General features: G+C 33.5%; 2 protein-coding genes and 2 long non-coding RNA genes across 10 annotated transcripts in view; 2 read left to right on the forward strand and 2 right to left on the reverse strand.

Annotated features, from left to right (window-relative positions):
- Positions 1–20,174, forward strand: part of LOC138856368 (uncharacterized) — a 33,275-nt gene extending 13,101 nt beyond the window's left edge. Inside the window, exons 1-3 of one of the 3 annotated variants that reach the window (XR_011395593.1) lie at positions 13,524–14,622; positions 19,588–19,770; positions 19,827–20,174. This is a non-coding gene — a long non-coding RNA (uncharacterized lncRNA). Of the gene's footprint in view, positions 1–13,523; positions 14,627–19,587; positions 19,771–19,826 lie in introns of those variants that run through there. The other 2 variants (XR_011395591.1, XR_011395592.1) reach the window with 2 other exon arrangements.
- Positions 28–1,131, forward strand: mRpL10 (mitochondrial ribosomal protein L10). Its single transcript, XM_014247728.3, has 2 exons — positions 28–235; positions 296–1,131. The coding sequence occupies exons 1-2, from the start codon at positions 214–216 to the stop codon at positions 1,036–1,038; spliced, it is 765 nt and encodes a 254-aa protein (XP_014103203.2). The 5' UTR covers positions 28–213; the 3' UTR covers positions 1,039–1,131.
- LOC106627577 (iroquois-class homeodomain protein irx-5) lies at positions 1,493–9,593 on the reverse strand. Of its 5 annotated transcripts, none has more exons than XM_070107320.1 (4): positions 9,404–9,593; positions 3,250–3,339; positions 1,960–2,877; positions 1,493–1,888 (listed from the first exon to the last, which is right to left on the reverse strand). In XM_070107320.1, exons 2-4 carry the CDS (start codon positions 3,309–3,311, stop codon positions 1,660–1,662), a joined length of 1,209 nt encoding a protein of 402 aa, XP_069963421.1. In that variant the 5' UTR covers positions 3,312–3,339; positions 9,404–9,593; the 3' UTR covers positions 1,493–1,659. The 5 variants fall into 5 exon arrangements, with proteins under 5 accessions (XP_069963421.1, XP_069963422.1, XP_036214567.2 ...); XM_070107321.1 differs by having other exon boundaries at positions 3,262–3,339; positions 9,404–9,589; XM_036358674.2 differs by lacking the exon at positions 9,404–9,593 and adding an exon at positions 5,168–5,633.
- Positions 20,175–20,426: 252 nt separating the features above from the next.
- LOC118680170 (uncharacterized) overlaps positions 20,427–25,808 on the reverse strand; it is a 118,327-nt gene continuing 112,945 nt past the window's right edge. Inside the window, exon 4 of the long non-coding RNA XR_011395594.1 lies at positions 20,427–20,773. This is a non-coding gene — a long non-coding RNA (uncharacterized lncRNA). The remainder of the gene's footprint in view (positions 20,774–25,808) is intronic.

Below are 25,808 nucleotides of genomic sequence, written 5' to 3' on the forward strand. Positions count from 1 at the left end.
CAGTGTTCTATCGTGAATTATCACAATATGCGCACAGCTGTTTCAGCTGTTTCGATTTGTTAGCGGTGTGTTGCGCGTGTGAAAATATTTCCTAATTTTCTGTTATTGAAGTGAAATATTTTATAGTTTTCACAAAAAAAATAGTACGCTTGCAATTTGCGTTGCGTGACAACTTGCGAAAAATAAAAGTTTACATATAAATAGAGAGTAACTATGGCACAGCTACTCAGAAAAGGTATGTACTTTGTGGTTATACAACCAGATTGCCAATTGCTAATTGAATTACATTTAACAGTAATGCTGCTATCCTGTCGTGCGCCTATCACACAATCGCAACGCTTCCGTGGTAAAATCAATATACAACGTCCACGTGCGCCCCACTATGAACGTGCCAAGGTGCTAGCTGCCGCCCAATATTCGCCGGCTAAAGTCGAAGATTCCAAAAAGAATACAACATGTTTTCAACGTCGACAACGGGAGGCAGATATAGAGAATCCTTATATTGCGGTAATTGCACGCGAAGTACGTAATTGGTTTGAACATTCACGTATGATTGGGTTCTATCACCTGAATTCAATCAATGCTGATGAGCTCTTCACCATACGCGCACAACTGCACAAACAAAATATGCATTTAAAAGCTTATGGTAAAAAAATTGTACAAAAAGCTGTTGAAGACACACGTTTTGAAGCAATTTTACCATTATTCGAAAGCAATAATTGTGTTGTTTTCTCAACCCAACAGCAGGTGTCACAACTTTTGCGTATTACACGTCGTGTGCCACAAATGTTATTAATGGCTGGTATCGTTGACGAGCGTTTACTAAGTCGTAATGAGTTTATGGCATATGCACAATTACCCGGTCTGCAGGCAGCGCAAGGAGAATTAGCACAAACACTTAATATGGCAGCGGGCAATGTTGTTCAGCAATTGGAAACTCATCAAAAGAATTTTGTTAATGTGCTCGATGTATACGCAAAGGGTGAAACGAATGAAAATACGCCTGCCAAGCAGGCGAAAGAAGAAGACAAGGCGTGAAGTGAATTAATATACACTAGTGCCTAAATATTTAATTAAAACAAATTTTAATATACCATAATTAAAAACCAAAGTTGTACTTTAAAAAAGAAATTATTAACAAAGTGTTTTTGTGTGAAAGTGTGTGTATGAGTGCTATAAATACGAGAATAACTAGATAATATTTGAATGGAGCTACTAAGAATATATACTTTGCTGCACTGGCGAATATCTATATGATTAGGTAGGATTTTAATTTCATTTCATTTTATATCATTGAAATTTATCGTTTTACATATTTTTTAGTTTAATTTATTTCATTTTACAATAAAAAATTACTTTTATAATTTTTAGTCCATTTCATAATTAACCATTATTCTTGCTGTTTATAACCGTATTCCGCTTTTACCACATTTGCTTATATTCAACATACCTACCATTACTTTATCATTTTTAATTTAATTCTACTGAAAACTATCATTTATTCAAATTTTTATTTGTTCATTCGCACATTTCACTCATTTCTTTGTCTTTTTAACTCATTATCAATGATGTCAGGAATATTCGCTTAGACTTTGGCACCCATTATTTACACTGGAATGCTGTAAATGTTCATATTTATTAATTTGTATGCAGCAATTGCTAGGAACTAATTGCATTGACAGTCGGCAGACATACACCGTTATGATTACAATCCCTTATTCGTTGCCGGCAATTAAATGCCATATTTGCCAATGCTTCTGCGGCGTCTAATTCTAATTGTGTAGGGCAGGTAGTTAAGGATTGGCGTCGCGTGTCACCGCTGGAGTTGGCTGGTACAATGGTGATGCGTCGTAGTTGTTTTATGCGTTGCTTTTTTTCCATTTTGCCGCTATAAATTAGAAAATATATGAACTATATGCATAGCATTCAACTTTATTGCTAGAACTTTGTATAACTCACGTTTTGCCATTCCACTCGATAAAGTAGTTGTTTTTGTCAGGCGTAAAGCGTGCAGCACTCTCCAACCATTTGGACAAAGCTGCATGATCACCATGGCGAACGCCGTCGCTGTCATCTCCACTGTGAATAGCCGCTTCGACATCGAACTGCTTGTTGTTAAAACCATCATTGACAGTGTGTGCCGTACATTGTGATGCCATTGCATTTGAATGTGTGCCATGCGTATCGCGCAGATACTTTTCCATCATTTTCTGTTTGTACTTTGCTGTGTGTGTGATTGTGTTTGACTTTTGAATAATTTGTGGTTGTTGTTCTTGTGTTGTTACTATGCCACCATAAAATACGGAATTGTTTACTGATTTATTCGAGCTCTCGTTAACCGCCGTTTTCACATTTCGATTACCGTATGTATGATTTTTCATAAAGCAACTCATTTTGGACTTTCTCTGCACAAAACTGTCGTAGCTACAAGCGCCTGTTGAGCTGGTTGCACCTTCGGTGCCACTGGAAATGCCACCTTCACGTGATTCATACTCGTCGTCATCGCTGTGCTTATCCACGTCATCATCGCGTTCCAATTCATCTTCTTCCCAAATGCTATCTTCCGAAGATATGCTAAATTGCTCCACATTTCCACGTGCGTTTGTATTGTAATGCTTAATAAGATGACCCCAAGATCTTTTATTGCGCTCCAGCTCTGAGTTCTTCAATTTTCGTCGCCAATTAGCAAACCAATTGCAAATTTGTGTGTATGTAAGTCCTGTCTGAATAGCTAAGCGCTTCTTTTCATCACGACTTGGATAGGGGTTTTCGCGCCGGCGCACAAGCCAATCTTTAAGCATGCGCTTAATCTCGGGCGTAAAAAGTCGCTTAACAAGACGCGGTTGATGTAGATCATCTTCTGGTGGCCAGGCGCGTCTAAAAAGAAGAAGACATTTTTATAGTTTTCTAAAATTGCATATAAAAATTTAATAATAAAAAATATTGTATGCAAAAGTTCTAAGCGCCTTAAACTATACAACACATGCTTGAAAACTTACGGTTTTAATATACTTGCTAACTTGCGCTAATTCACAGCAGGCAGCCAAAACACGCTTAAAAACAACAAACACGTTTAAACGCCTTTAGGTATGCAGTAATATATACAAAAAAATGCAATAACGCTTTTATGTGTTAGTTAACGGCACAGCTATAAGATGTAAAAAACAAATGTTAACAATTGACATAAAATTCAGTTCATTTAGTAAGCGTCCAAACAAATTAGCTAGCAGCCCTGTTATGTGTACTCACACACAGACGCACCTGCTATGTCGTCGATTGCGTTGCGGACGGCCCGTCATATATTTCTCCATTTCGAAAATGAATGCAACTGACGATTTACTATTTTTAGAGTGTAGAAAGAGAATAAAAGCTTTTATTTATAGTATATAGCATAATTATATATATATACATATATTGTACTTGTATATAAATATTATATATATATCGGTGTTTTTCAATATTTATGCTGTTGTTGTTTGTATTTGCGATTTTTCGTGCAGAGTTGTACAATAAAATCTTGAAATGTCACAAATATTTTCAAGATTTTTCATATGCAGTATTAATAAAGCACATTTTACACATATACATATAATTGTTTGTATTTGGTGTATCATATGTTCTATTTAGGTAGCAAAGCAATTAGACGTAACAAATTTTACGAAATTTTAAGTTTTTCAATTTCAAAAAATTTTGACATTTAAAAAATTTTGTTCGTTTTGCGAATACCTTTTTTATTCACTGTTTTCGATTTCTGCTACTTTAATAATCATAAAATGTGTGAATAAGTGCACTAATACACATATACATACGTATGTACATATGTATGTACGTACCTAGTTATTTATATAGAAAATATTCACTTTCAAAAGATTGCGTGGGTGCTTAGGCATTCAGACAGCTCTCATATTTAATCTTTTTGTTGTCACACAAAAAATGATTTTTCATGTTTTTCACACAATGACGAATGTGTTAAGTAAATATCGCAAGGAAGAAAGAAAAAATCCCAAAAAAAAAAATCAGTGCTAAGCGCTTTTACTCTCTGCGCGGCTGCTGGCAGTATTTTGTGTTTTTTGAAAAGCTGAAAACCACCTTTTGATTTTCATAGTATCTCACAGTTAGTAAATTTACTCGCGGAGAAAAATCGCACAATTTTAGATCTCTATTCACTTTTATATGCAAATATGTATGCGTGTATGTGTGTACATCTACTCAGACCTTGGATATTAAGTTCATGTGTATATAAGATACATACATATGCACAATAAATATTTATAGTAAATGCACGTATTTGTCCATAAGCATACTTAAGTTTAGTTTTCACGCAAAAACAAATTGTGATTTTTTTTAAATTTAATTTTGTTCAATTTGTTAAACAATTTTTTTTTTAATATTTTAAAATTATTTTGTCATGTTTTTTATTGAATTTTTTTTCTATTTTAAAATATTTTATTTGGTTAATTTTTTTATTTATTTTAATTAATTTTTTAAATTTTATTTTAAATTTCAAATATTTGTCTCTTAATTTAAGCTTAATTATATTATATTTTATGTACTGTAATATATTCTCTATTAATATATTTCACGCACTTAAATAACAGTTTATTGTGTTCAGAATTCTATTTTACCATTTTTTGCTGTGCAAAATATATTGTACAAATATAAATAATAGCGTAAGCACTGACGAGTATATAACAAAAACATTTTCGATGATTAACTTCCTCATTGGCACCAAAAATTAAATAAAACTGTTGACTTCAGGTAGTGTGGTGAAGAAAACAGCCTTCATGTTTTCATGTTTTTTAATACATATATACATACGTCTACGTAAAAATTGTATTATATAATATATTGTTGTGGACAGCAGTGCTCTGTATTTTTAATATATATTTACACATATTTGCATATATATATATGTACATATTCCATACAAAGTATTCCACCACCTCATTCACAACTTGTAACTTCAAAACCATTACATAATTTCCAAAAATTTAATATAAAATGTTTAAAAACATAATTTTTTAACATTGCTATGTATTTTAAAAACCATTTTCATATGCTCTTATCTTTTATTAAATTCACATAAGCATTTGTATTCAAATATTTAGCATGAAATCAAATTCTCTTCCATTTTTAATTGACAATTTTCTATTTTAAAAACACCCACCTTATTTTAAGAATGTTTGTACGGTATTTATTTATTTATTTTTACCAGCGTTTCGCTTGAACAACAGACGCAGACTATTCGCTATTGATTTGCCACGACACTCACTGACCATTGGGGAAAAGTTGTTTCTTGTCGTCATCTTATTTTCCTGACTTTGATTTGGATTTTCCTTCCTTTTGGTAGCAGAGACATTTAATTTGTACAATTAATAGATATGAGAGATGAGCGGTAGATATTTTTTTAGTTGTGGTTTGGACTCTGCGAGCGTAGATCTTTAGACGCCGTAAATTTGTTTTTTTTTTTTTTACTTATGCATCCTACAGGCGGCTTTATTTGTTTAAGTTTTTAAATGAGTAAATGATCTTTGTCGAAATAATTTGGGGAAGTGCTGTCAAATAGAACCGACCTTTATGGGAGCAATCGTGCAATAGACCATATTTTAGAACATCCTATTCTGCTTATTCAATGTTGATGATTTAGAAAGTGCACGCCTAGTCTGACAGCCTAAAAAAGCCGATTTTTGGGAATTACAAAAAAAAAAACTACTTTATCTTGCTTTAGACGGTGCTTTAGACGGTGCTAAAAGGTGCAGTGATTGCGGACTTCTCCGTGGTTGAAACTTTAACATTTTTCTACTAGAAGATATTTTCCGACCAATGACATATAGTGGATAAAAAATCAAAAATTTACAAAATGCAGGCGTTTTGAAAAACTACAAAGGTTGATTGTGGGTGTTTTCCAACTGCCAAAATTGGTAGGTCGTTGTATGGTAGGTCATACTATATACAGAGCAAAAAAGATCTCAGACACATTAAATAAGTGTAGTTTTGAGAAAAACGCTATTAAAAATAAACTGATGGATGATGAACTGATGAATGCTTGAACTAAGCGACTACACTTTAGAAAGTTCTAACTCAAAAACTATTTGACATGTTTATGTGAATTGTAGTATGTTATTTTTACAAGTATAACATATTAAAATATGATTTTTTTTTTTTAATTTCACACTAGTTGTGCGCCTTAAATAAAATATACAATTTTTTCGAAAGACTTTTTGAATTAATTTTTTATAAGCTTTTATGGAATTTAAATATTTTTTTTGTTTGAAAATTCATTTGCTGAAAATTTTTGACTTTCCTAGTGCTTAAAAACTTAAAATTTTGAGCCAAAGTTCTTATATCGTCAACAGTTCCAGACTAGTAGTATTTATGTACATGCATAAACTTTTCTGGAATTTATTTAAAATCCATGGATTTTTTTCTCGAAATGTATGTATATTATCCTATGCTTATCTTAGCATACCTCCCAACTAATTGGTTAAGCACTTTCTCATTCTCTCTCTCGCGCTGTTTTGTTTTGACAGTTATTGTATTTATTTACACTATAATTAAATAGATATTGACGGCATTTATTCTGACTGAGCAATAAAAATAACCTTAGCACTGATTAAAAATAGAGCGGTATCTCATTTGAATATTTTTGTTGTACTTACGTTGTCAAACGTAACATACCGTATAAATGTGTGTGTTTACAACAGTGCTTAACATAACTATGTATATGTATGTATTTTTCTTCTAGACATATTAGCTAAAAACTTAATTTTTGCTGTTGAATTCTGGATCTTTCTGGTTCGTGCTGAAACGTAGGTAGTTTAGAGAGCTCATTGTGCTTAGGAAAAATTTCTGTCACTGTAATAGCAATTCTAAAGGGTAAGGGTCTCGTTGCCTTATTGTTATCCGAACTTAGTCCCATCTCAATTGTTGAAGCTGTCTGTAAGATGGAAATTAGGTATATTCTTAATATTTATTTCTTTAATGTCCTGCTTTTGCTAGACTAAGTTTGAAGCACATTTTCTCTCATTTCTATAACTATCGAGTTGCCCTACTTAGTATTGAAATGAATCCCTTGAAAAAAGTTGCCATGAAGTCCTTTCAAGAATAATAGCATCCCAAAAAAACCTAGTTATAACTGTGCAGTTGTTACCCATTCTAAGGCTATTACCTATGTACAACAGTCTGCCTATTTTTGTCTCGCACTGTACTCTATATATGTACATCGTTTATTTTTAACCATGTGCACATAACGTACACAAATTCACACTTAATTTGCTTAAGCTACTATTTAGTCTCTCCAATTTTCATTCATTAAATTTATTTAGTTCTACGTTGACCATTTATTTGATTTCCGAACCAATTAATTTTTAACTAAGTACACGAGTATTTTACATTAATGAAAACATGATTTGGCTCACATATAGAATATCGTTTACATGTTATTTAGGTATGTTAAGTTGATTTTTATACCAAAAATGTAAACGCAATGGATTCGGCGCAGTAGCGTGGAAAAGTCATGTTTTCTCTCAGTAATTGTATTTGTTGTTTTACACGTATTTTCTTCTTCAAGCATCAACATTATTAATAGTCGTGAGAAATTGTTTGATGGTAAATCAAGAAGTAGGTTTGCAAAAAAAAAGTTTTTTGAAAAATCATTTTGATTCGCTTGATCCCGTAAGCGATCTCCAAGAGGATCACCGAAAAGAGGCGCCAGACACGTGAAGAAAACATACAATAATGGTCGAATCATTTGACAAAATGGCTCGTGCCAAAAAAATTCGTTTTTTGTAAAAAAAAAAATGTACACTTCAGGGTGACTTAAAATTAGAATTTATTATCAAAATTGTTATTTTTTCGACCATTACCTGAAAAATACCTATATCTAAAACGGGCGTGTGAAAATTTCAAATCGATCGGCTGGACCCGTTATAAAGAAATTTTCCTCATCGACTCTGAAAACAGCGTTCAAGAGAAGCGTGTAGTAAAATTTTGAGCACATTAACTTAACAAGTCTTACAAATACGCTCATATATCCGAAACTATTTGTCGGATCATCTTAAAATTTTTGAATATTATTTTTAATTATATGTACTTTCGATATATGTCTATGCAAAAAATGATAAATTTTTTGAAATTCACAAGTGGTTAAAATCTCTTAAGGCAGTGTAGTGGTCAGTACAATCGGTAGGCCCAAATACCATCAAAAATCTGTAGGTAGATATAAAAGTACAACCGCCCTCATATTCTGGAACAAGGTAAGTGCTTAAAGTTTCTTTTACCCTCTGCAACGTAGAACACAGTCATCAAAAGTTTTGCTTATGCTTCTGTATTTTACAAGATTCAATTTGATTATTCAACTTAATTGTCATTGGTGGCGATTCAATGCTTATATTAATAGTCCAATCATTCGTCAATACCACTTTTGTAACACGATTGGTATTCTGATTCAAAATAGGGCTCAATTTCGGCGCGGTTACCTTTTCATTGTCGATTAATTCAATTCCAGTGATTATTCGTTTGAGGTTTGACAGCATTTAAAAGTTGCAATGGTGTAGATCCGTAGAATAGAGTCGATATGAAAGCAGTCGACAGGTTGACTAATGCAATTTCGCCATCGTTTTCATTAATATGCGTACATCGGTGCATCAATCGATTATGAGCTCACGCTCACCCATTTTGCACAAATTGTCAAAATTTACATGCACGGTATATTCTTTCCTTGACTTCTGTAGGGTGACAAATATTTAATCATTACCATTTTACTACTAATAACGAATATTATTTATAATTCAGGAAGCTTCAGGTGCCATTTTCATTAATTTTTCTCGATATTTACAATCTATCTAGTTTTACAAATTTTTTTCAAAGCTAAAGTCAGCATCATACTTTAAAGTAGGAAGAAAGCGCTAGATTACCGAGCTGAAACCCAGAAACCCAAACGTTTTTCCTCGCATTATTTGAAATCATTCAAAAAATTAACAGACTGACTCAGCGAACAGAATGCGCAAATAAATTCGCAACACTACGCCAGTGCTACCAACTTTCGGGAAACATTTTTCATTATAAATTCCGGATACTTTTTACAGAATCCACTTCATCCATAACAGGTACACAGGAAAGCAAGAACAGCAAGAGCTAGCTGTCGTATAACACTCAACTTGGCAGTTTACTGATGCCAATTTGTGGAAATACACGAGCGAGCATTTAACACAGCGTCACACAAATACACATCTGCACAGGTATATGCGTTGGTATCGTTTTCACCACTTGACAATGTGCTGAGCACTGTGAAGATACAAGAAATAGGTAGCAAATACAGCTGACAACAAACAACTTAAATGGAGTGACTCTCGTTTCGCCGTCGACAAAACACTCAGGCCACCTACTTATTTATAACACATACCAATCAACCGAGCGACCCGGTAAACGGCCACCAGGACGTAATCGACATAATCAGCGGATCAACCAACCAACCACCAAACGCGTTGATGATATTCGTCGCTCGCTCGCTCGATGCCAACCAACAAACTCGAACGCGTTTGCAGCACTTGCAATGTTGCCGAGTTTTTACGTACTAGGCGCCCAACAAAAATCGTAGGTAATTGTTGCGAGAAAATTGGCAACTTTCCGTTGCAGCTGTTAAAATATACTCGACGAACAGCCGACGTATAAAACGAAATTTGAACGAATGTGTGAGGTGGTTGTGTTGTGTGCTTGTGTGCGGGAATGAGTGTTGCCGCTTGACTTGAAAATTTGATGAGATGGAATGTTTTGCGTCGCTGGAGATATTTAATACTTGAATAAGCTTGAAAGTGGTGTGGTAGAAAAAGTAAAGTTTCATTGAGGGTAATAAATATTTTCATGTGGTAGGCGGAAACCCCCTACTATGTCCTTTGTCAGTTATTCACTTACAGATTTAATTTTTCCTTTGATTTATTTAAATTTGATTCATACCTTTGAGGATTTGCTCGAAACTTGAGAGCTTTCTCATTGTTGCCGTTAAAAACTAAATTTTTGTGTAGACATTGGAAGATGCCATAAATACGTATGTATGTATAAATTATATGCAAGCTTTTCATATCAACATTTGTAGGACTCTAAAGTCCTAATAAAGTAAATTATTTGATAATTTTCAACTTGAATCTAAAACAATGATATCCACTTTTCAAGTGAAAATTAAGTGAAGAAATTGGAAAAAAGTTGTCAAAAAATGCGTACGTCCAAAAATACAAAATTTAGAGTTTATTTTATACTCTTTTTGTTTATAATTATTTACTTGATACTCATTCTTCAATCCACCTAGAATAGAGTGCCACTTCATGTTACCTTCAATTGAACATTAAAATTACATATGAAAGTATGTAGATACATTGTATGTTTGTACATTTGCGCCGAGTGCATCTCGAATTGGCAAAAGTGAAAACCTTCACCGGCTTAAGGTGCGCTCGCTACAAACAATATCCATTAGTGCGACAACGTAATGAGTACGCGTTTTTAGTCGCTTGTGGGGTCACTTACCTTTCTACCTACTTTTACAATTTTCGAGAGTTCAACAACCGACGAAACTACCAAAAATCACTGGCGTACATTGAACTCCTCACCACCACAACGCCAACGCTCACACGCATAGCGTATTGAACGGCGCGCGGTGTACACACGCGCAGCGCGCAAAACAAAAGTGAAACAAATTTCTGACCGTCTTACTAGGCGAAAAGAAATGCAGCGACAGCGTTTACCCACTAAATGTGTGCTCAACATTTGGCCAGCGCGCCTTCAATACTCGTAGTTGATTGAGTTCGCTATGTGGCGCGTATATTTAGAGTGCCGATTGGTGTGAGCGAAGGCGGGCAAGCGCTACCATTCGGCATATGTTTAACAAACAAGTCGTGTGAGTGAGATGGTTCTACTGCCTGTTGGCGCTTTTTATAAAGTCAGTTATTGCTTGTGCTCAAGCGCTCAACTTTTTGGCGGTAAACAAGTTTCGAGAGTTGTGGTCGTTTGCTTTCTGGGCATTCGTGAGGCGCTGTTAGCTGATGTTGAGCTCGCGCTGAACGCGCCAGCGCCAACAAAAAGCGCGTTCGCCGCAAACATCGAGTTTGAATTGAAATGAACGCGGTAAGGCGGTGAGAATGAGCGGCATTCAACGAAACTCGAATAAGCTTCGAGTATCGCACATGCAAAACCAAGCAGAGTTTGAAAAGGTCGTAACTTATGTATGTATGTATACAGTTCTAATGGTTGTGCTGATAATAAGATTTTCTGTGTACTCGCGCTTTGTTTGCGCCCTGCCAGACAACATCTTTGTTGTTATGCACACAATTTATACGACTTTGTGTAAAGCTTATCGCTTTTCCGCTCAGCTACATACTAAGATTAAGAGTTTGCTGTTCTTGTTTGTCGCTCAATGTCATTTGTACGACCGCCAAAGAACAAGGTCATGCCATTGACCTAACCGCGTGCGGCATTGAGCACAAGGTGAAAACCTTGAAGCACCAAGGTTATGCCCTAGTTTCTAAGGACACTCTGGAGCACACACGTACAGCAAGCAAAAAGTGTATCAAGGCTGACCTTCAGCGCGCGCTTTCCCTCGCTGGGCGAAAACAGTGCGCAAAGTATATGGCGGCACGACAGCGTTTAATAGTCCCTTCCAGTAGTCGGGAGCACTGCATACGTTTACAAAAACGTTGTGTGGCTTTCGCTTTGAAAAGCGCGCGCTGGATTATCGCTTACGTACGCAGTTCTCGCCGTCATACGTCCGTCTTCACGTTGTATATAAAAACGCGTAAGCCGCCCGCTGCGCCCTTCTCCGTCATTTGATTACACACAATCACGCTATAAGCGTGCACTGGCTGGATCCACAAACCGTGCCTGCATGCTACTTTCCGTTTTCATGGCAAACGTCAAACAACGTAATGTCGCTATGGTTGTCGCTGACGTTTGCCGTGTCGTGCGCACATGTCGTTGGCTGCACAGCGTTACCGATATTTTCACTAGGCGCACAGAATTAGCCTAGTCGCTGCTCAGACATTCGTTACGGCACATTTTGAGCCCGCTCGCCATACTTTTGCAATAATATGCCACTGTGAGTTAGTGCTGACAACTTCTAACTCAAATTTTAATAAAAAAAATTCTGCAGTTCAAAAATGTATGTACTTTAAATATTGCTTGGTGAACATTTAGTAGATATATTGAAGGATAAAGGTAAAAAGTTAAAAATGGCGAAAAAATTGTTACTAAGTTTTAAGTTCGACTGTCCAATATAGCTTTGTAGTTAATATATATTTAAATTATATTGAATGAGCCAACATTGCATCTATAAATGGAGCACCCTAACTATTTTTCACAACATTCGAATTACTACTGAATTTTTTTGATTTTCTTACTTTTTTGAAGCATAAATTTTTCGGAAAAAAGTTAACAAATTTGTTTCAGATAAGTTTTTATTTTATAAATCAAATATTTTTTTAAGTTTTTCTAAATTTTTTTTTTGTAATTTTCATATTTTGTGTTTTTTTTTAATTTTTAAAGATATTTTTAAATTTTGAAATTTTTTGTTTATAATTTTTTTAATTTTATAAATTTTGGTTTTTAATTTTTTATACTTTCCTTTATAATTTATTTATTTCATATTTTTTATTACATTTTTTTATATTATTATTATGTTTTGAATTAAATGATCTTTATTTTGTTATATAGTTTTTATAGTTTATATAAATTTTTTTATAATTTATTTTTAAATTTTTAGTTGGTTAATTTTATATTCTGTTTAATAGTTTTTTCTTAACTTCTAATATATTCAATATTTGTGTTATGTAAGAATTTATAATTTATATAAATATGTTTATACTTTTCCTTTATAATTTATATTTATTTATTTATAATTCATTGAGTTTAATTTATATTGTAAATTTTTTACAATTTATAGTACCATATGTATTGTATTATTTGTTTTATTTTTTGATTTAATAATGTTTTATAATTTATTTTATATATTTCTTATAATTTTTTCAATATATTTTTGTATATATTACTTTAATAATTTATAAAAATATATGTATATTAAATATATTTTTATAAGTTTTTCTTAACTAACTGGTATAATAAAATTTAATATTTATAAAGCAATTTTTTCACTGTTATTGAACACTGTCTACACCATACAGATTCTTGCGCACAGTGCAAACACATTTCTGTATACATACATATGTATGTACATATATAAAAAGTTAATGTTTGTTTGGCTGTGTACACAAATTCACTTTTATTATATTCTTGTGTGCATGACGTACGTAAATGAATCTTTTTACCGAAGCGAAGCGAGCGACCTCTTATGCGGCTGCACGCCTAACCTTGCCTAACAGCACATTTCCTACTCGACGCGCAGTTAACACTAGCAACGTGCTCAATCGCTCGATCGATTCTCATGTAACTCAAGTATTATCTACAAACAGCTGACTGACTATACTTACTACGACCGACGAGTGTTTGAGTGGTTGTTTGTTTGTTCGGTTGGTTGGTTGGCTGTTTGACTGGCTGTTAAGCGAAAGTGTATCAAAAGAGGGTAAACAAGTAAAAAATCGATGCGTCGCGTCTCGCTATTGGAATGGGGGGCATGGTCGTTATTTGCCTTATATTGTTTCGAAGAGTGGTTGGATGGATTGTGAACGGACGGACGGGTGTCAGCGGCGCTGGCTGGCCTGCTGACTGGGTCGATAGTGTCGACGAGTACGAGACGAGCTGTGTACGTGCGCCCATATTAACTGGCAGTGGCTGTGTGACCGTGTTACCGTGGTTGGCTGTTGCTCGACGTCGCTTACTGCATTCGCCTTCAAATGGCAGCGGTGTGCTGTTGTTGTATGGCCCCGTTGCTGGTTGGTGCTGTTGCTCAAATAGCAGTCGCAGCACTTTATTGGTCGTTGTCGTGCGAGTATAGCAGAAATGAATTTCGAAAATTTTGTGTTGGTCGAATCGTACATCCCGAATAATAGGCGCACAGCACGCGTCGAAAGTGTTTGCATTGTTACAGTTGGATGAATGTTCTTATTGGCTGTCAGCGCCAGTGTTGCAGTTCGCTGGTGGCTGCTTGGCTAGCTGGCTGGCTGTTTACCGCTGCTGTTGTAGAGCTCTGACTTTAGTTTTCCTGTTTTCTGTTTCTGCTTTTGCTTTTGCCGCACTGTTGGCGTATTGTTGTGCCATCAACAGCGTAGCTGTGTGTATGTGCGGCTGCTATCGCCCTAGCGCCTGCTAGTACGCAGCCATTCTTTGCATTATTGTTTTGCCTTTTGCTGCTGCGGCACTTCATATCGAATACAATTGTTTTCACACACACACATTCATACATATACATGCATACGTATCTGCGTGAGGTGCTGTGGTGCCAGTTGCTGAGGGTTTGGTTGGCTGTTCTTGCTTTTTTCTGCTATTGTTGTTTTCCCTATTTAAAATGAAAACGACAATGGCAGCTCACTTGACACCGTCCTCACACCAACGTCACTGGGTTTATGATTTTTGCTTTCGGCAGCGTCTGCGCCCGTTTTGATTGCCGGTAACAGTCAACAATCAACTATCGATTACACTGTAGCTTTATGCAACGCTGAGGGAATTATGTTTGCGTATACATAAGTATGTGAGTAAAAGAATTTTTTGCAATGTGTTTGTGTGATTTTGTGCGCTTGGTATTTTGTTGGTTGGCTGCTGAAGCGGTTGGCTATCAGCTGGGAGGAATATAATTGACCAACCAAAATTGTTTGATAGGAGATATATCTCTGAGTGGCTACTTTAAAATTTGTATTATATGAATGTATGTTTCTATATATATTTATCATATTTAAAGATATAATATGTTAAAAGGCATTTATGATATTTACAGCATAGGACAAAGTTTAAAATTTATGGGCATGACACCGCCCACTTTTAGGTGAAATCACATATCTCGGCACCTGCTTGACAGTTGCTCACCCAAATTCGGTAAATAACATTCTTAACACCCATGTTACAGTGCGGAAATGGAGGAAATCGGGCTACAACCACGCCTACTTCCCATATAATACAATTTTAAATTCCATCTTATTATTTCACATTTCAATATATAAATAAAGCACCTCTGAAGTGTGCCACTCTATGGCTAAAAATTGTCCAAATCGAACCAAATCTGTTTAAGCCCCTAGGTAATTAAAAACTTTTTTTTATCAAAAATATCGGTCAATCTCTGAGATATATCATAGAAAGTTGTAGAGAATCCTTTCCTGATAATAGTATGCCTGTGTGTCTAAATGGATTGAATCGGTTCAATAATTCCCTTAGTGTCCACATACCTCATAGACAAATTTCGAGTTTCCGGCTGACTTTTTACCGCATATATGTGAGTTATTTTATTGAAATTGAAAAAGCGTGTTTCTCTAATAATAAAGGACCTTGTGCTTAATGTGGATAAAATGGGGTGAAAACTTGCCCCAACCCCCATGTAATTAATAACAAAATTTTAAAAAATCTAGTCGACTTTATTCTGATACCTATATATTGATGATGGTATGTGAGCTACCTTAATGAATCGAAGTTAATAATATAAAAATTTGATTGTAATCAATTCACGATTTCGTGGAATAATAAATATTGAATTCTTTCGCAACATTTCATATAAAGTTTTCACAACACCTGAAGGTATTTATTCGCATTTGATCCTTGCAAGTTGCAAGAGTGTAAAATGTTCGGTTACGTCCAAATTTAGTTCTTGCTTACTTGTTAATGATTCTGTAAATTACAGATTAATTTATTTGTGGATAGAACTCCTGGCATTTGCCTTGGTGTAGTCGGTTTGGGTGCGCCCTATGACAAGATTCCAGTTTTCGACCGATAATAAAAATTCCCTAATATAATATTATATTATTCGCCGGTCGGTCTATACCTGAACTCGCTCTTCGGGTTTTTGAGATTTTGCACATGTACTTTTTCTTCCAAGTAGTTAGCTATTGGTCGGAACCGCCGATAACAGATTATTATAAGATATATAGCTGCCATACAAACTAATCGATTAAAATAAAGCTCTTGTATAGAACACTTTTTTATTTGACAAGATATCTTCACAAAATTTGGCATAGATTATTATCGAAGGCAGCGCTACAGTCTCCGAAAAAAATGTTCAGATCGGACCGCTATAGCACAGAGCTGCCATATCAAAATCAAAATAAATATCTTCTTTAGCTTTTAATGCTTTGAGAAATGCACCTGTAAAGCGTATTGTAGCTTCAGTGGAGCCGAAGTTAACCCTTTTTCTTGTTTTTACTATTATATTGCAAATTCTCAGTTTCATATATATTATATAATATATTCTATATTTAAGGATTAGTACTCATTTTTTTCTTTTCTTACATAGATTTTCATATTTTTGCTCTTATTATATCTTGTAAAATATGTAATATTTTTTCCCTCATCAATATGTAAGAGGCAACACTGCAACACATCAGTTCTACATACACATACATACATGCATATATTAATAATATTATATCAAAGCGAAGCTAATCAATAGCAGGGACACGCTTATTGAAACTAAAAGTTGTGTGAGTAATTAAGCAACTTGTCAGAGATCTAAATATGTATGTGCCTATGAGTGAGTACATGCGAGTTTTAGTATGTATGTATGTATATTTTTTTACATATTTACTGATATCGACAACGGCTAAACAAAATTTTAATAGACATTTTATTATCTCTCAGCACACAATTCAAATGAGCGCATTAATACAACACTGATATCCAATGACCGCATCTGAAAGTAGGGAAAATTGCAACGTTTTGATTGGAGATTTAAACGTGCTTTTGCAATAGGTTATGCCACTTGATATTGCCCTCATGGCACCCCAACCAACACCAGCCGCTTTAGGTAGCTATGGCATTCCATAAAGTATTTGACCGACCGAACGACCACTTAGCAGCATAGCTGTGCGTCACTGTGGAACGGTAGGTGGACTCCGGCGTCGTGATTGCGATGTGCTTTTTTGCCACAACATTAAAGCCAAAGTGTGTATGTAACGAGTACCTACTACAACTACTAGTACTTACCTTCATACAATCCCGTTTATCGAGGGTGGAGTCCAAGCACCGATGATTGGCCTGCCAGCTCTGCTGCAGTGTTGTGCCATTGGTAGATAATTTTATAGGCATTTTGAACCTATAAACGAAAACCGGAAATAAACGAGCGAACAAATGAATTAATATTCGTTCACAAGTACGAATGTTGTTGGCATGCTTACAAATATAAACGAGGCAATTAAATCGGATGGCTTACATCGAAAAGGTGAACAGCTGTGATTAGCCTGGACAACGTTTAAAAACTGTGAAGGTGTGTATATAATTGTAAAAGGTAATAAGCAGGTACATACATAGATATTTGTATTATATACTTACAAACCATACCTGCATATTTACTTACAGTTATGTTCACAAAAATTGTAGTGTTAATTTAGAAATAAGAAAATGCAATAATTTTCTTCTTTTTTTTAAAGAAGTGCATTTAAATTTGAAATTGCACGTGGCACACACTTCTCTGCATATAACAATTACATAATAGCATTTACTTACTTTCGTTTAGGTTAAAACGTTTTCGAAAGTGGTTGAAAATATTCATTTATAAAACTACAATAATAGGCCTTTGAGATTCACTAAAACACAAAAACTCCAAACGCTGTCTTAATTAAATGACGGTGTGCTGAAGCAAGTTAACGCCGTTTTGAGGACTTCTAACGTTGCTTGATAAAAAATGGTAACTTTTGTGGGCTACGGAATTTTAGATTTGGGTTTGCCACTGCACTTATTTAATAATTGAACTAGTACCCAACTTTCTAATAGCCCGTATTTGGTAAATTATAATTAAGTCAATGATTTTAGGCTACATGTTTCAAGTTTATTTCCCAAGTTTAAGAAGTTTGATATGTTAATATTTTCGTAGAAGAATAAATAATTTTTCTTTATCAATATATCTTTTCTTCGCATGTTTAAATAATTGCATTTGGTTCTTAGTTCTTTCGTCGTAGTGCTTGGAACGTCCTATTATACTTATATTAACTTCGATATTTAACGGAATCAAGTCGCTTTTAGTTCGAGTTATACATCAGTTTTCACATAATCAACTGTCAAAGAAAGCACTGCTATTATTATGATGAATGATAATGTTTCAATTAATATTTAATTTTATATGAATTTTCAATTAAAAATGATTTTTTGTACTAATATGTTGCTGAAAACAGAATTTTAGGTGAAAAGTATTCGTTAATGAAATTTTTTAATTAAAGCTCATTGAATTTGATTTGAACTCGTCTGTACATTTTGTTTTTATAAATGTATGGACTTAATCATCTATTAAAAATTAGTTATTGTGTCGAACATTATTTATAATAAACATAGTCCATGTTCCATAGCATTTTCGTGCAACTTACATACATATATACATAAATACATGTGCACGTCCGTTATATATGTACATGCATATAAGGGTAACATATTTACAATTCAGCTGTTTTTCTTGGTTTTTTTGAATTCCAATCCAAATCTCCATAAATCATCATTTTAAATAGTTCCTAACAAATAAAATTTGAGAATATATTATTTTTAATTTTTTTTCTTACAAATTACTGTAATTTTTTTACTTATTCCAATTATTATCATATTCGCAATAATTCTTATCATATTCGGAACAATTTTCTTCTTGCTGCAACTATCGTCCTTCTTTTGCTTCAACGTGTTGTTAGAGTTTTATATTATCTACTGAGAGTTTGATTTCTTTAAAATTAAACCAATTCCTGCTTCAGACGCAAGTTTATGTAATTGTAATTGGACTGGATTACCATTTCCCAAAATCTATTGGAAAATCGTCTAGCATGTCTTCGATCAAGTCCACTATAGGTCATGTTTCTAGTTATGTCTATATAGAAATATGCAAAAAAATCGATTGTTTTAAACTGTGAACAGAGACCACTTTAATGTACATATTGTACATACATATATATATATTACCTACCAGAAGTACACATATTCTTGATGTATGACAAAATTCAATAACATATAAAGTGCTGTTGAAAAAGTCCTCTATCTCAATTAATTTTTAATAATTTTTTCACTATTAGTACATACTTGTATGTTTGGATATATTTTACTTTAATATCAGGGCCAAAAATCGATTTTTTCAAGTTGGCAAGAGTTTTAGGTATGTACAGTCACAATCACACCTAATGTGCTTATTGTTGTTGTATGTTAATAAAAACTAAATTTTACAAATATTTTTTTAATTAAATTAATTAAATATTTTTTTTATTAGTTTTTCTTAAAAACAAGTATAATACAAAATAACGCTGATAGTACAAGTATAATATTATATATATTTTATAGCTTAATAAACATTTTTCATTTAAAATTATACCTAAAAGCCGTTACTAGCGTTTAATTATACACACATCATATTCCATTTTAATTACCTGCTGAAATACACTTGTGCATATACACATCTGTAACTAAATTTCTAAATTAACATTTGTATGTAAGAATGTATAATGCTTGCAACCACTTTAATCTGCCCTTTTTATATCTTTACAGGCTTTAGTTTCTACCCTTCAGCAGTCAGCAGTCATCAGCTGTTTCCAAGCGGCCATTCTACAAATGTTTACAAATCCATAAGATACACTTTCGTCATACATACACACACACACACACACAAAATGTGTAGCTACAAAACAAAGCAGGCACGATGTAATGTCATTATATATTTATATATAATATGTAAGTTGTCATATAAACCTACAAAATGTATCTACAACGCCTAAACATGTCTTCAGTATCCCATTTCAGCTACTCGTTTTCCTGGTCGCCCGCTTTTCCATACACAAATCGAAATTGTTGCATCGCGACAGCGCAACATAGCGACAATAACAACAAAAATTACAGAGGATAAACATCGGCAAGCAAAGCAGCAGCCGCAAGCAACGCCACACAACACGCTGCATATCCAGAAGCCAAATGTTGCCGGAGAGTTGCCATCAACGGAATATTCATATTTAAATGCTCTCGTGAAATACTTGCCTGAATGCAGTGGAAGTTTTATAATGCTAAACAACAATGATTGATTTAGTCAACAATAATTTATTTAGTTAATAATAATTTATTTGGTCAACAATAATTTATTTAGTTAATAATAATTTATTTAATTTATATCAGCAATAATTAATTTTTAACTATTTAAATAAACAATTTATATCTAAATTAGTTAAATTTTTCAAAATGCCTAACAAAAATCACTTAAATATTTGATTTGTAAAAAAGTATTTGTAAATTTTTTTCTAAATAAAATTGCTTAATATGTATTTTTTTGCTACACAATTTCGCTATTTAATGAAATTCTTTATAGGAAAGTATTTTTTTTTGATTTTTGCTTAATTTTAAAACACGTTGGTCACCCTGCGACGTCGCGTGGCCGCAAACATTTGAGGTGTTGTATCTCGGCGCGCGTCATTTACCAGGTACCCAAAATTGATAGATGGTGGCTGCCGACACAACAAATTGTTGGCGCAACGTGCATGCTGATGTAAACAATGCGGCGTGCAACAACAATGCGCGTTGGTTGAAGTGTGCCAAATAGTGGTGTGCACGTCAATTGTATGCTTCAAAGGCAGTGAGTTAAAACGGGATGGCAGTGTGTATACAGCGGCTGCTAAGGGTGTGCCGAATGGCGGTGGTGTAAGCGAGCAAGCGAGGTGTTTGCGTGTGCAGGAAACTTTATTTGCGCCTGAAAGTATACAAGCATGCAATTGTGAATGAGTTCAAAATTAATTGGGAACTATTTTACGCGACTTAATTGAAGCGAAAATTTTTGGTTTGGTTTTATATAAATATAATATATGAAATGTTATTAAATATTAAGTAATATATGATATAATTTATTGCTTGAACATGTGGTAAATATTCGTTAAAAGAATATATACTAAAATTATTTTTGTTGTTAAAAATTTCATTGATAAAAATAAGAAATACAGCATTTTTAAAATGAAAATTATTAAAGCCAAATTTTTTGTATTTTTTTTATTTAAAATTTTTTACTTAACCCCAAATTCAAAATGCAATAAGGTATCATTATATCTATATATTTATGCATATTAGTGATCGTATGGAGTAGTAGCTTAAGTCGGATTAAGGGTGGTACTATATTTTTCTCTTTTTTGCAATGAAAATGTCTGAAGAATTTAATTTCTTTAAACTACAAATAATGTGGTGACATTTTTTTATGTGATATTTCCTTCTTATACAAACTAATTGATTAGAAGACGACAGAAGGTGAACTATGTAATTTGTTTTTGGTTAAAAAGTATTAATCGAAACTTATTTTTAATGAAATTCATTGCTCAGAAAAAGGTTTTCTACCGAAATAGTCGTGTGAAAATTAAACTAAAAAATTTTGCTTAAACTCAGTTTTAGAATATAGAATATAAATATATTAGCACTTATTAAATTAGCTCACGCTCTGAACGTCAAACCTTAAGATTTATTTTACATTTTCGATTAGTAATTAAAATGTATAATATACAGTTCTCTATAGCAATTTTTCATTCGCCACTTATGTGCTGTGTGAGAACTTGAAAAGTGGCAGCTTAATTTTTCAATAAATATTCTTGACAAGATTGAAGATTTTTCAGCAAATATAATCGTTTATTATATAAATATTGTTAAAATATTTTTGAAATATGTTTATACGCAGAAAACACAGTCTCAAACGTTATATCATATATCTTTGTTTGTTGTATGAAATAACTAGTAACTAACAAACTACTCTCTAGTTGAAAGTAATGGACTAAAATTCTCTTGATTGCTTAATTAAGTATCGTTTTTTTTAGAATGCTGCGCTTACCTATTGTTGCTGGAATGCTTATCTGACATCTGCCAATAGATTACTTAAAGAAAGGGACTTCATATAATTATAAATAAATTATTAAAAAAAAACACCTTCGTTATTAAAAAGTTTAAATACTAAGAATTTCTTTTATACGCTGCAATTCGGCAAAACGTTGAGAGTAACGAATCGATAATAATAAAGAACTGGCATAAATTGGCATAATCAAATAGAGATAAATTAGCCGATTATGCCACTCTAAGGAGGCATCTACTACTTCCTGGTAATTTGTTGTTATATTCGTATGTGTGACATATTGCTTGACAAGAGCATAGAATAGAGAAGTGACGAATCGAAGACGGCTATAATATTTTTTTCCAAGAAAAACATAATAATGAGTATGAATGAAAGTTTCTTAAAATATGTAAATTAAAAAAATTTTGAAAAACTAAGTTAAGTCTTAAAACATTTTGTCGTACAATGAGCTTTGTGGCTCATTGGCCGCTTAAGTGCGACCGCTTGTAGACAGTGGGATTTGCGAACGCTACTTTAAAATGGTCATTGCGTCCAATCATTGAAAATTATCGAAAAACACTACGTGCAATCATTGTATATGTATCGAAAAGAAATTTAATTTAAAAACTAATTTCAGTGTTAAATTTAGTAGGTAAGGCAAGTGCCGCACCTTAATGTATGTATTATATATAAAATATTTTAAATACAATTTATGTTTATGAAAGTATACCCGCTCAATGTAAAAAATTTGCTTTGGCGACATAATAGTGACAGTTTACGCAGTGCCGTGTTAATAACATAATTTTTCTTACTCAAGCAATTTTTTACTGGCGTTTTGGGCGTGGAAAAAATATGCTTTTCCCTATGCCTTGTTTTAGATCTCAAGTTTGTTGAAAGCAAAATTTTTTAGCTTAAAAAAGTATTTAATATTATTTTTTTTTAATTTCAGCATTTTTTGTTGTAACTAATGTTTTAGTTGTTGTTGTACAACTGTCACAGCCACTTCAGCGAGATTTTATTTCGTCGCTTCGTGATTTTTATTTTCGTGTATTTTTATTTTTAGCTTTTACTTTGTTTTTGTTGTAGACATATTTTAATTTTTGAGAATGTTTTATGTTTTTGAAAATTAGTAGAAGTATGCGCGGCATTTTTAATTTATGTGCGTTCGCTTAATAGTTTGGGCTTAACATTTAGCGTTGACGTGGGGAAGCGGTTGAATTAGTCGAGAAATTCGTGGCAATTCTTTTCGGCATTTTTGAGTTTTTGTAGAATGAAGAAAGAAATTAGTAGACATGTACATAGCTACAGACATACATACATATGTGTGTACATATGTACATTAAACACATGTTCAAAATATTATAAAATTATTTCGTCACCGGCTAAATGGCTCGTACAACTGTTTCACAAATTAAGCTTTCTTCGGCAGATGTCGCTTGCTCACAAAAGTTTTTATTCAATTGTTTTTCTCTTCTCGCTATCTTAATTTTAAAATTTTTCTTCATTACGAAAACATATTTGTTTATTGCAAAAGTCAAATACACAAGCAATAATAATGGCTATAACTAACGATACCCAGCTGATAAGGTAAGTCTCTTCGGAAGTAGCTGTTTTGAAACCATATGCGATTAAGAAGAACGTCTATTTATTCTTGTGGACTTTTTGTGACTTTGACTTATTTTATATATATATGTATACATAGATATATAGCAGTCGTGTTGAAAAGAATTACCCACACCTTTCGAGTTTCTCAGGCCGTAAGGATGCTCTGAACTTTGCTACAGTCTCAATAGTCCCACAAATAGATAGATAGTCGATCGTATAGCAATAACGGTTTTTCGAATATTCAAAATTGTTAGTTATGTGTGAGACAAGTGGGAATCATCTTCAGTGCTTTGTTGTTATCAGTACCAGGTCCAGAAAACAACATTTCATCTTGAGAACACCGAACGGGCTTGTGCATTTAGACTTGACTGTGCTTAGTGGCTTTTCTAGCTGCTTTCGTCAAATTTTGACAAATAACCCTAAAAGTCATGAGAATTTTTCGCACACAGGACGTTTTGATATTGCCACCTGAAATACGACCGATAATTTTTTTAAGGTTTTAATGTGTTTCTCAACCTTCGCTTATATAAGTTTTTTCTTATAGTAAACTAGTCAACTACTAATATAGATTTCTCTACGATAGGTGAGTATTACTAAATTCAAAAGAGGCAAGGTTGAATCATTGATACTAGCTTTGTGGGTCAATTGTGGGCATGACGACTTTCGACTTTGGAATATATTATATTTATTTTCAAAGCTGAACACTACAAAGTCGGGAACACAGAAAGATCGATTTTGCTTTTTTCTAGTACCCCGAAAATGTAAGATCTGAGAATATTTTATATCCTTATAAAAAAAAAAAAGTTTGAATCTGAGAGCCAATTACCTCGTAATATAGTACATAAACGTATAATTTTTGAAGACATGTCTTGCCACTATTCTGGCCCAAAATCATACAGTGTTTATATAAGAAAGACGTATAAAATTATTACTGTTCTTAAATTGATATCACTTCTAAAGAATGTATACCTGAATCCTTCCAAACTTAGGCTCTTTATAATTTCGTTTTATTTACTGTTTCGAGCCACTGTTCCAGCGATAGTCTGTCTTTCGTAACTCAAACGGACACGGATTTTTATTCTTCTCATTCCTCGAAATTTGAGTATGATTTCTACCGTTACTACAATTGTTATTCATTCAAAATCGCAACTCGCAAAGAAAACTAATTGAGTCCAAAACGACAGCACTTGTCTTACTGAAGACTCTAGTTGAAATTATGTTATTTCAGAAGACGGGTTTAAAAAAACTCTAGTAATGTAATGGAATGAACCCAACGGTAAAACTACAAGAAAATCATACAAAGTCGAAACTTTTTGGGGGAAAGAAAGGAACACTTCGACGAACAGAACGTAGTAGTTTGCAATTAGTCGTGCAAATTAAAAAAAGGTGACTAACAGTGTAAAAAAATATACAAGTATAAATATATATTCATATGTACGTCTGCACATGACCAAATATATGTAGTAGTGCACTAGTTTCTACATATGTATATTCGTATATACTTATGCAAATATCAATCCTAGCCGAAATTTTTCACTAGCCATTGTCACTGTCTCCAACTTTTTAAGATTTTCCATTGATTGTGCGTTATATGGGAATTTTTAAAAAATTTTCAAAAATTGAAATTCTCAACTTAATTTATAACTTGGCACATTTCTGATATGATTTTTTTTTTCATTTTGGAATTTTATGTTAAATGTTTAGATTTTTATGCGCGTTTTGATGAGCAAATTAAATTGTAAGAGAAATGGCTAGGTGTGATAATGGGCCATTTGTTCGACATAAATTTGTGAGGGTGGCTTATATGTGCGACTGCATGCATATGGGAGGCCGTCACACTTACCGTAATGAACGGATGTTCGCTTTACACCCACATACATACATACTATATAGATAAACATATATAGACTGGTATCACTTGTAGATTTTTTATTGCCGATATAATTCTTAGACAGCAAACATATGCATATATATCTACACACACACACATACAGACAACTGTGGGTATTCTTCGCTTCGCTGGTCGCAGCGCTTGTCGCGGCGTGTGATTGCCGTGTGATGTGTTGCTTTGAGGTCAGATGGCGGAAAATTTATGCCCGCCACAGACTTGTCGCCGAACGTGTGACTATTTAACATATTAATAAAAAAAAACATACATACATACATACAAACATACATTCATATACAAGCAATGGTAGGAGAATTAGTAGTTGGGAGCAATTTAAAATAAGGGGATGGTACAAAATTAATTGTGCATAACTTTGAAGGGCCACTCTGTGTGTTGGTGTTGGTGTTGGCTTGCCACCTGACAATGAAT

This window comes from Bactrocera oleae, chromosome 3 (genome assembly GCF_042242935.1).
Source record: "Bactrocera oleae isolate idBacOlea1 chromosome 3, idBacOlea1, whole genome shotgun sequence".
Taxonomy (NCBI): Eukaryota; Metazoa; Arthropoda; class Insecta; order Diptera; family Tephritidae; genus Bactrocera; species Bactrocera oleae.

What these genes read in the sequence shown, in the direction of transcription:
- mRpL10 (XM_014247728.3), top strand. Translation starts at nt 214, where the DNA reads ATGGCACAGCTACTCAGAAAAG. An exon ending in GGCACAGCTACTCAGAAAAG is followed by an intron (nt 236 to 295) that starts GTATGTACTTTG and finishes TACATTTAACAG; the next exon opens with TAATGCTGCTATCCTGTCGT.
- LOC106627577 (XM_070107320.1), bottom strand. Translation starts at nt 3,311, where the DNA reads ATGGAGAAATATATGACGGGCCGTCCGCAACGCAATCGACGACATAGC. An exon ending in CATAGCAGGTGCGTCTGTGT is followed by an intron (nt 2,878 to 3,249) that starts GTGAGTACACAT and finishes TCTTCTTTTTAG; the next exon opens with ACGCGCCTGGCCACCAGAAG. An exon ending in ATCGAGTGGAATGGCAAAAC is followed by an intron (nt 1,889 to 1,959) that starts GTGAGTTATACA and finishes TCTAATTTATAG; the next exon opens with CGGCAAAATGGAAAAAAAGC.